The sequence below is a fragment of the Anastrepha obliqua genome, chromosome 4 (genome assembly GCF_027943255.1).
Source record: "Anastrepha obliqua isolate idAnaObli1 chromosome 4, idAnaObli1_1.0, whole genome shotgun sequence".
Lineage (NCBI taxonomy): Eukaryota > Metazoa > Arthropoda > Insecta > Diptera > Tephritidae > Anastrepha > Anastrepha obliqua.
Genome location: NC_072895.1, coordinates 32,631,595 through 32,641,739, shown reverse-complemented (window position 1 = coordinate 32,641,739; position 10,145 = coordinate 32,631,595). Strand labels below are relative to the sequence as shown.

The 10,145-nt window shown below is 39.6% G+C and overlaps 1 protein-coding gene across 1 annotated transcript; it reads right to left on the bottom strand.

The window, feature by feature from the left end:
• Positions 1-1,334: 1,334 nt before the first annotated feature.
• On the bottom strand, positions 1,335-9,914 carry LOC129245170 (juvenile hormone epoxide hydrolase 2-like). Its single transcript, XM_054883192.1, has 4 exons — positions 9,565-9,914; positions 8,696-8,895; positions 2,359-2,557; positions 1,335-2,260 (listed from the first exon to the last, which is right to left on the bottom strand). Exons 1-4 carry the CDS (start codon positions 9,766-9,768, stop codon positions 1,469-1,471), a joined length of 1,395 nt encoding a protein of 464 aa, XP_054739167.1. The 5' UTR covers positions 9,769-9,914; the 3' UTR covers positions 1,335-1,468.
• Between the last annotated feature and the right edge of the window lie 231 nt (positions 9,915-10,145).

Sequence of the window (10,145 nt, the reverse complement as noted above, 5' to 3'; positions counted from 1 at the left end):
GTTTACTACAAACCAGATCATAATAAATTTGTTAAAAATATTCCTTAGCCTGGTTGGCAACAAGCCACGCATAGACCTTTTGGTCCTTAGCGATACCAGATGGAGACCGTCCTCTATGAATACCGAAAGTAGACATCATGTAGAATGTCAGCGCTTTTGGCGAATCTAAGCAGAGCTGGGAGATCCACTTTTGAGACGTCCTCCAGACCCTCAAATAATAGGGCCCCCAGGCATTTTAAACACGTTTTTAATAATGCCGGACAAACGCACAGAAGGTGTTCTAAAGTTTCCTCAACATCCTTTCTGCATTTCCTGCATTTGCCCGTGTTAGCAATGCCTATCTTGTACGCAGGTCCAGCCAATAGATTATGATCTGTTAGCATACCTTTGATAGTTCTGCAGTCCTTTCGTGAGAGCGTAAGCACGAATTGAGTCAGTTTTTTGTACTTTGTTCTCCACATAACTTTTGCTGTTTTGCATATTGTCAGATTAGTCCACCTAGCTTCCACGCCCTTTTTCATGTAGTCGTCCTTTTCGTTGTATACTGTATTTAGCAGTTTTTGTATGTCGTTCTCTTGTTCAAATGGTAGTTTAACAGCATTTTTTGCTATCGTTTGAATTTCATTTCCCCATAATGCCTTTGTGACCAGGTACCCAATAGATATGCAGTCTGGCAGCTTGGCAGGCTGGCTTATCCCTAGTGCCCGCTATCACTCATTACAAAGTTTTAGTGCCGTTTGTGTAGATGTGAAAAGTGCTACGGCACGGCTTCATGCCTTTGTGCCGTCTCTCCTCTTCAATTGTAGTACGAAACCTTCTTTCCCAATTAAAGCACGGAGTCATGTAGTCTGCGTAACCTGAACTCCTTTTTCCTATTGAGCTGTGTCCGAAGGTTCTACAGGTGAATTCCCTAGCAGCCACTAACCTCCCCGCGGATTTCGCTGCCAGATTTTCCGCCATAAGGTCAATAAGTGGTATGTTGAGTATTATTTTCAGCGCCGCCTTTGGAGTGGTTTTCAAAACAAAAATATAAAAACGCTATAAACTTATTTCCCAACCCAATATTTAGCCTGCAACGAAGTTATCAAGGCGACTGCAGGTTTATCTTAAAAAACATTAATAAATAATTAGCTCTTGCACCCTTTTTGAGTGTTCGGGCGAGCTCCTCCTCCTGTTTGTGGCGTGCGTCTGAATGTTGTTCCACAAATGGTGGGACCTACAGTTTCAAGCCGACTCAGAACGACAAATGTTTTTAGGAGGAACTTTTTCATAGCAGAAATACACTCGGATGTTTACCATTATTCCAGTGAAATAAAGCTAAAAGAAAAGATGTGTTTAAAAAATGTGATTTTTGGCAATGTATTGAGAAATGTTCAAAAACCAAAGCCTATAACTGTTGAATGAAGAGAAACTTTTACATGCGCTTTAATGATTAAATCATAACTTTGTATGTTTCGTTATGGATGAGTTACTGAACGTTAAAAACTTTATTGATGAACTCCACAAAGTCATTGTACAATAGCAGAGGTTGTTCCATTGCTGCAAAATGGCCGCCATCGTTGTGATAGGTGCTTTGCACAATATTCTTGAACTTAACTCCAAGCTCAAGATCTGTTGCATGCATCAAATCATACAGAAAACGTGCACAACCGGTGGGCGTATTAACGTGAACGGAATCCAAATTCAACCCTAAATGTGCGAAATTGAACGCTTCCGAGTACAAACGCTGCGATGTAGTTATCGATTTTGTTACATAATAAATCATTACATTATCCAAAAGCTCATCTAATGTGTAACGCTTAGTTAGGCCACCATCCTCAAGTTTTTTGTATTCCAAATTGGTCCAGGTGGAAAATTTCTCTAAGATATACGCAGCTAAGCCGACTGGATTCTGCAAGAGTGCTGTGCCAATAGTGTCCGGCTTGGTTGCTTGAATATGGAAATAACCGGATTCTTCGATAAGGAAGCTTAACTCTTCGCCGAATGGTTTGAAGAAATCTTTATGTTCGTCTTTCACAAAGAACGAGGGGAACCAGATGCGCCAAAATTTATAAAATTGTGAGATTTGATGTTGGGTAGTACTGCACAAATTCGAATGATAGGCGAGCACATTCTGAGGTCTCAGGGTAGCCATATGCATGCCGATTACCGCGCCCCAATCACCGCCTTGTACCACAAATTTCTCATGACCTACACGCAACATCAAATTACGCATCACCAATGCCACTTGAGCTGGGCCGAAGTTAATCTTTGAGGCACCCTAAAAAACAAGAAAACATTTATTTTTCAGATTTTGAATAACAAAGATTTGCTATGCAGAACATAGTTGTGAGCGAATGATGTAATAGATTTATGTACCTGAGACCAACCATAGCCGGGTAAGCTGGGCACGACCACTTCAAAAACATATGGGCTTTTGGCGTTCGCTTTCGTCAGCATGGGAATAATTTTGTAGAATTCACGTACAGATCCTGGCCAGCCATGAAGCAGCAGCAGGGGAATTACCTTCTTTCCTTTGGCGGTTTTGGGTTTCACATGGATGTAGTGAATGCGCAAACTGTAAATAAAAAAAAATATATTAAAAAAAATTGTTTTAAAAATATGTGGCTGAAAGGGACATAGGGACATATGACATTATTTTATTTATTAAATTTTTTAGTTCTATTTATTACAACTATTATGTATGCTTATATGTGTGCTTATAAAGGGTGATCAATTTAGAGGTATCGGATTTTAAATTGAAATAAAACAATGAAAATTCAAATTGATTGGGCAATCTTTATTATTTTTGTATAGAATCATTCATCACATGCACTTTTTTAAAGAAAATTCCTTTCAAATGTTGGCCGCAACTGCGCCATACTTCGGCCATCCGTAAACACCAATTTGGAATGGCTCGCTGGATGAATTCAGTCGCTATCTCGTGAATAACTTTAGTAATCTGGGCTTCGTTGCCTCAATTGAAGCTGGTTTATCCACAAAGCGTTTAAACTTCACATACCCCTACAAATAAAAGTCCAAAGGTGTGATAACACACGATCTTGGTGGCCAATCCACTGGCCCGAGGCGAGGGATAAATTGTTCATCGAAACGGCGACGCAGTAAATCGATTGTTTCATGGGCTCTATGGCAAATAGCGACGCCTTGTTGCAACCAAATGGTGTGGAGATCACGGTCAAAAAGTCGTTTATCATGGCGCGATCGACTTCGCCATTCACTGTTACATTATCCTCGTCTTTGAAGAAATATGGACGAGATTCCTTCGACCTCTAGGTCGCACCAAACGGTTATTGTCAATGGCTGTAGGCTGTTCTTGAAAGTCTAGTCCGAGTCGAGATATAAATTGCTAACCGAAACGCCAACGCAGTGAATCCTCGAAACGTTGATAAAGTGTTTCCCAATAACAGGTGTGACAGGTGAATGGATTGCGCTATCGAGAGATGACTAACGATTTTTTATGGCCGGAATTGGATGGTATTGATCTGGACAACGTTTATTTTCAAAAAGACGGCGCTACGTTCCACACAAGCAACGAAACCATTGATCTTTTACGAGAAAAGTTACCGGACCGTGTTATCTCTCGAAGAGGTGATCACAATTGGCCACCGAAATCTTGTGATTTTACACCTTGTGACTTTTTCTTTAAGGCCTCGTGAAAGAGAAGGTCCACGCCAACAGCCCAGGGTTAATTCAATACCTCAAAGATGGAATTCGTGAGGCTATCGAGGACATAGGGCAGCCAATTTGCAATTCGGTTATGGAAAGTTTCATGAAAAGGATGTTGTCCTGTAAGCGTCGTCGTGGGGGTCATTTGCCCGATGTTATTTTCCTCTTTATAATGAAATAAACATCCGATTCTTTGAATATCACAATAACACCTCTTAATAAAAAACCATATAGAAAACGCCACTAGAACCATGTGGGTATAACGAAGCCTTTTTGGCAGAACGTAGGATCTAGACTACAAAATGAAAGCCAAACAAGTGACCACTAATGAACTACTCGGGAGTTTTCAAAAACAAGCCTGCTTGGCAATAACTGGTGCCATGAAAAGTTGTCCCACTGTTGTTGTAGAAGCCATTGTAGGACTATCCCCACTGCATATTTTCCTCAAAAAATGTGCAGCCAGAAGTGCATTAAAAATGCAAATCTTACTTGGGAAAGGTCTTGCTGATTTTGGTCATACGAGTATCATAACAATACTACCGGATCAGAATATTATCTATTCATTAACTTGCATATGATTCCAAAATGCGTTTTTAATCGTAGGTTTGAAATCTTGAATCTCAGACCGCGATTAATGGGAACTGGGAAGACCTTGGGTCGATCTTAGAATTCTTGAATGGTTCTCGGACAGTTCGAAAACAGATACTGGCGTCGGTGCGTGGATCTATGGTCCACACACGAAAAGCTCCGAAACAATGGGCAGATGGCCCAGCGTCTTTCAGGCTAAAATTCAAGCAATTTCAATCTGTGCGAGTACAAATAATATGGGGGTACAAGGGTGCATACATAGCTATATACTCGGACGGTCAAGTTGTATTAAAAGCACTAGCTAAATAATCTGTGGAATCAAAACTAGTGTACTAAGACCCTAGCAACCTTAACCAACTTAGTAGGTTCCGGGTCACTCTGGAACAAAAGGTAATGAAATTGCTGTTGAACTCGCTATGGCGGAGATGGCAGCAGATTTTCACCGTCCACGCTCCTTCGGCGTTATTGACACAGAATTGGTAGTATGCAACGCTGGCATGTTTAAATTGTTGCAGATATGGCTTGAAGTGCCCATGGCCAGAAAAAAAAGTAGAAAAAAAGATAGGGCATTATGCCCAATTTTAGAGTGCACACGGAATACAACTAAGTAGTTGAAATCTTATCGCGCATTTATTCTCACTTCACTGCTCTGTTGCTAATTTCATTCACGCCATACACAGGTAATGAGCCGCCTATTTCGTTCGCCCTAACTCTGTGCTTGGCCTATTAATTACTTGAGTCATTGTTATGATCATTTAGCCGTGGATAGGAGCTCAGCATTCACAGTCATTTCATATTTAACCCATGCCTTGATCTTGTGGAATGTGAACTTTAAATTGAATTACCATTGAATTAGCTCATGTGATTAAAATAATCTACCAATTCTAATTAGCATTTTTATATGCTTCACGGCGCAACCATCTGGACTGAAGGTCTAAGTTCAAAATCCAAAAATATATTCGTAGATTTGATACCGTTGCTCTGTTGAAAAAGCAAAAGCAGTCATGATGACTTGCACAAACTGCGCTGCTCTGTTATCTTTCACAGTCCAAAAGAAGAGACTCTATGTGTGTAAAGTGTACACATTTGTATGTGTGTATAAATGTGACTGTACATACCAATACCCATAAGCGTGCATGAGTACCCACACATTTTGTTATTGCATAACATTTGTGTTTGAGTAACTTTTTACTAAATAAAAACAAAAATATTTTGAGAGATGGAAATATTTACTTTGACCTTTACGCGCTCCATTGCTTGTCTGTTTGTATACCGCAGCTGTCCAGTTCACAATTGTGAAATGATGGACGTACGAAGCCATTTGCAAAAATTATAAACTTTCCAATAGGATGATTAATTTAACGAGTGTGCTTTCTAGACATATTGAAGCAAATAAGCAGTTGTTACAAATTCTCAAGTTTTGGTGTTCATGTATTCAAAAACACTTGCAAATAGTTTAGCTGATGCATCTGGGTATTTGTGCGATAGTAAACAAATGTCGTCCGCATAGTCCAGGTCTTAAATCCGGCCGCATAAGCCCCAGGAAATGCATCTGCTGACCGCAAACGCTTGACGCATTGCTACGTTCAGGACTAGGTTGAACAAGAGTGGAGATAATAGACATCCTTGCCTAACAAGTGCAATTCTTTTATGATGGTGACAATTTTCTCACGCACTCCTTTGCATTCAAGAGCTTTCCAGATTGCTTAATGTTTGAGAGTGTCGATCGCTTTTTTGAAGTCAATGAAGCAGAGGTAAAGAGGCGAGCGCCACTCAACTCCACGATCACTCTGAAGGAGTTTACATGATCGACGCAAGAGCAGTGGGGACGAAAGCCTGCTTGTTCTTTGCATAGTCCCTGATCCAATGAGTTGGAAAACCTTTGTGAATTGTGTGTGCTATTACTTTGTTCACCCTGCTTATCAACGTGATTCCTCGCCAATTTTTGCACTCAGATAGGTTACCCTTCTTCAGGAGAAGGCTGATAATCCTTTCTTTTAATTCAGATGGTATTCTTTCAGAGTTCCAAATGTCCTTCAATAAGGGCAGAAAGATCCTAGCGCTTATCTTGGGCTTATCCGGGCATATCGTGGGGATGTTACGTCTTGCAATGCGACGTTGGCCGCTACATAACAAAGTAGGCTGCAAGGGTGGGGCTGAAAGTAGCTTCTTATAATAGCGCTCCCAGATGTTGACTTGCTTGCCCTTAGATGTTGTTGGCTCACTGTCCTCGTCTTTGAGGTATCGTGCGATAAAGGTCTCGGGCACGATTCGTTTCCGCAGCAGCCTGAGCTGTAGTGGCTAGGTTGTTGCTCCTCATTCTTCACACATTCAATCCGAATTAGTTGCACTTAATTCCTTAGATAATTCCCCATACATATCCATTATATATGGGGAATCCTGCTGAGGTGACAGTCCTTGCCCGGATCCGAGTTAAGCCGTCAATCCCGATTAAAGCCAGACCCTGTCTAGACTATAAATGTATGCATATAACTGAGCAAAGTTATTTACATTTGAAAAAAAATTGTCCGCATTCTATTAACCTTTGGTCAACCCAATACGATTTTCATATCAATAAATGAGATTTTGTACCGTTTACTGACGTTTACTTTACATTTACTTAGATTTCTTATAGACGAATCCGTAATTTTCCACTTAATATCAAGCAGCAACACTCATTTACGAGTGGAAACTTGGCCTTTTCGGCTCCCGCCTCCACATCTATCACAACCGAAAAAAAATCTTGCACAATCGACATGAGCGACAACGGAAGCTTTAAGCGAGACTGGGAACTAGGCCTTTCCGGCTTCCAGCTACGAAGAATCAGAGACTGTAAGCCCGTCCTTTCTGGCTCCCTCCAATCATTCACTTCCATCACATTTGCATCCGATTTAGTCATATACGTACTTATATTTCATTTTAACAAATAATTAGTTTCTTAGCACTGGTCAGGAAACGAATTTCTTTGCACATAAGATTTCTAAACTTATTGTTAGTTTCTTATAAAGGGTGGTTAAATTTCAAGGGCCGATCTTGAATGTGAACCACACCTAAATGTTAAGCTTTTTTTTGCATTTCATATGACATTTTGCAATTTCAGATTAACTCAATTTGAACCATGAAAAGATACACAATCGAGCAATGCGTTAAAATTATTCAGGCTTATTATGAAAACGGGCGTTCAAATCAAAATGCATATCGCGTACTTCGTGATTTTTTCGGTCAATTTAATCATCCAAATGTGCATACAATCGGATTGTGCAAAAGTTTGAGCGAACCGGACTGTAGGAGATGTGAAAACACCAGTGCATGCTCGTACAGCTCGTACTGCAGAAAATATTGCCGCTGTTCGCGATAGTGTGGTTGAAGAGCCGTCCACCTCAACTCGTCGTCGTGCCCAACAATTGAACCTCTCACGCTCGTCGTTGATGAACATTATGCATAAAGACTTGCATTTACACACTTACAAGGTGCAATTGACTCAAGAACTAAGGCCTCTTGACCATTTCAAGCGTCGTCAAAGGTCAGAGTGGTGGAAGGAAATGGCAACAGTGAATGACCAATTTTCGAAGAAAATCATCTTCAGTGATGAGGCACATTTTCACCTCAGTGGATTTGTCAATAAGCAGAATTACCACATTTGGGCGAATGATAATCCAAGAGTGATTGCCGAAAAACCAATGCACCCACGAAAAGTGACTGTTTAGTGCGGTTTATGGGCCAGCGGCATCAATAGGCCGTATTTTCTCCACAATGAGGCCGGTCAGGCAGTTACTGTGAATAGTGTTCGCTATCGTGAGATGATAACGAACTTTTTATGGCCCGAATTGGAAGATATGGATGTGGACGCTATGTGGTTTCAACAGGACGGTGCCACTTGTCACACAGCTAACGAAACAATGGCTCTTTTGCGCAAAAAATTTGATGGCCGAATAATCTCACGTCGACCATGTGATTTGACACCGTTGGACTTCTTTGTTTGGGGTTATTTGAAAAAAAGGTGTACGCCGATAAGCCAGCAACAATTCAAGAGCTAAAGGATGAGATAATTCGGCACATTAACGGCATAGATCCACAATTATGCCTCAGTGTCATCGAAGATTTGGACCATCGAATGGAGGTGTGCCGCCGAGGCCGTGACGGCTATTTGGCTGATATTTTGTTTCATATGTAATTGAGCCATGCTAGTATTATCATAATAAAGATAAATGACAATAGTTTCCTAAAAAAGTTGTATTTTATTCAAAATCAACACCGGCGCTTAACACTTAACCACCCTTTATAAGAAACATTACATAAATAAAGAAAATGAAAAAAAAAACTCATTATAAACACCATGAAAAGTTAGATGAAAGTTATTCGAGTAGCTAATAAACAGATACGTATATAGGTGTGTATGTATGTATGTGTACATGCTAAGAACTAAACAAACGATGCTCACCCCTGAATCTGCGTCTCATAGTGCGGGAATTGTTTGAGAAACTTTTCGCGTTCACTCCACTTAGGCAGGTAAGTGTCGCGCCAGTATGCGACCACCGTTTCTAGGTATTTCGAATTGAATCCATATTGAAAACCGATGCCTTCCAGTGGCTCATGCAATGTTAGAGGGCGTGACAATTGTGCTTTCAGATCTTCAATTACCTATATATTTTAAAGAAGACAAACAAATAATTGATTTGAAATAAAAATAAATTAAATTAAATTAATTATTGTTAAGTAATTCAATTCACAAATGTATGTGCGCGTGTATGTATGTATGTAGGTGTGCACATTGACAAGCTGACAGTTGTTTTCTGGCGATTTTAACTGCTTCAATTTATTTAGATAAACTAGCTTCCCCTGCCGCATTTACGACGCAAAAAAAACAATGGCAAAAATAACAATAAATTCATTAAATGTTACCAGCTGGTTTTCTAGATATATATTATATTAAAGATACTTAACTTTAGTCATAAAAGTTATGACACACATACATATACAAATGCCAGAGTGTTTGTTATTTCAAGCTATCACATTATAATTATACAAATCAAGTTGTCACACCGGCAATTATTCTCAAATATACACACACACGTTTGTCTAATAGATCATGACTTGCGTTTTTTCAGCATAAAATTTCTAGCCGATTAATTGTTGAACAACACTAATACATTTTATTTATATTCACATACGCGTCTACTCGACAATAAACGCTAGAAGGTTGTGAAATAATAAATCAATAGTTGATGCACATCTGCCGGCTTATTTGCATAAAAAATCACTACACACACATGCGCATATATATATTTACATTGCAGAGTGTTTTGTTACCTCCGGTTTCACGCTTATATCAAATTCCTTGATTGCAGTATTCTCCTTATATTTAGCAGCACTGCCGGGTCCCCAATACTCGGCATCGCTTAAGTCTGGCACGGGTGCTGAACTTAATAGAAACTGAAATCTATGCACAAACACTGCCAAGAGCACCACAAAGGCCACAAGCAAGATGCGAACTATTAATCCTACTTCGACCATTGCACTTTCGTATCAGCCCAAAAATAGAAATATGAAGTGAAAAGTTTCCACTTATACATATATTTAATTCTAAAATAAAAATCAGTAAACACGAAACGAATGGAAATACCAACCGCTCACATTCAGCGACGAACAGAAACTGATAGCTGAGTACGACAACGGTTCTACATGAGTGAAGTAGTGTTTTCTTCACTCTTTGTTGTTGTTATATGGTATATACTCTAAGGGGGTTATAAAGTGAATGCAGAGAGAATTGTATGATGACGAAACCGAATGGTAACAGCAGTTATTCAAAAATAACAACAATAAGTCGCTAAGTGCAACTAGGCTTCTAATGTTAAATTTTAAATAAAAATCTTAATACTGTAAAATACTTT

Bases quoted from the DNA above. Each gene is read 5' to 3' on its own strand.
- LOC129245170 (XM_054883192.1), bottom strand. From the start codon at position 9,768: ATGGTCGAAGTAGGATTAATAGTTCGCATCTTGCTTGTGGCCTTTGTG. The intron at 2,558-8,695 runs GTGAGCATCGTT...TTTTATTTACAG, and splicing joins TATGAGACGCAGATTCAGGG to TTTGCGCATTCACTACATCC. The intron at 2,261-2,358 runs GTACATAAATCT...CTTGTTTTTTAG, and splicing joins CCGGCTATGGTTGGTCTCAG to GGTGCCTCAAAGATTAACTT.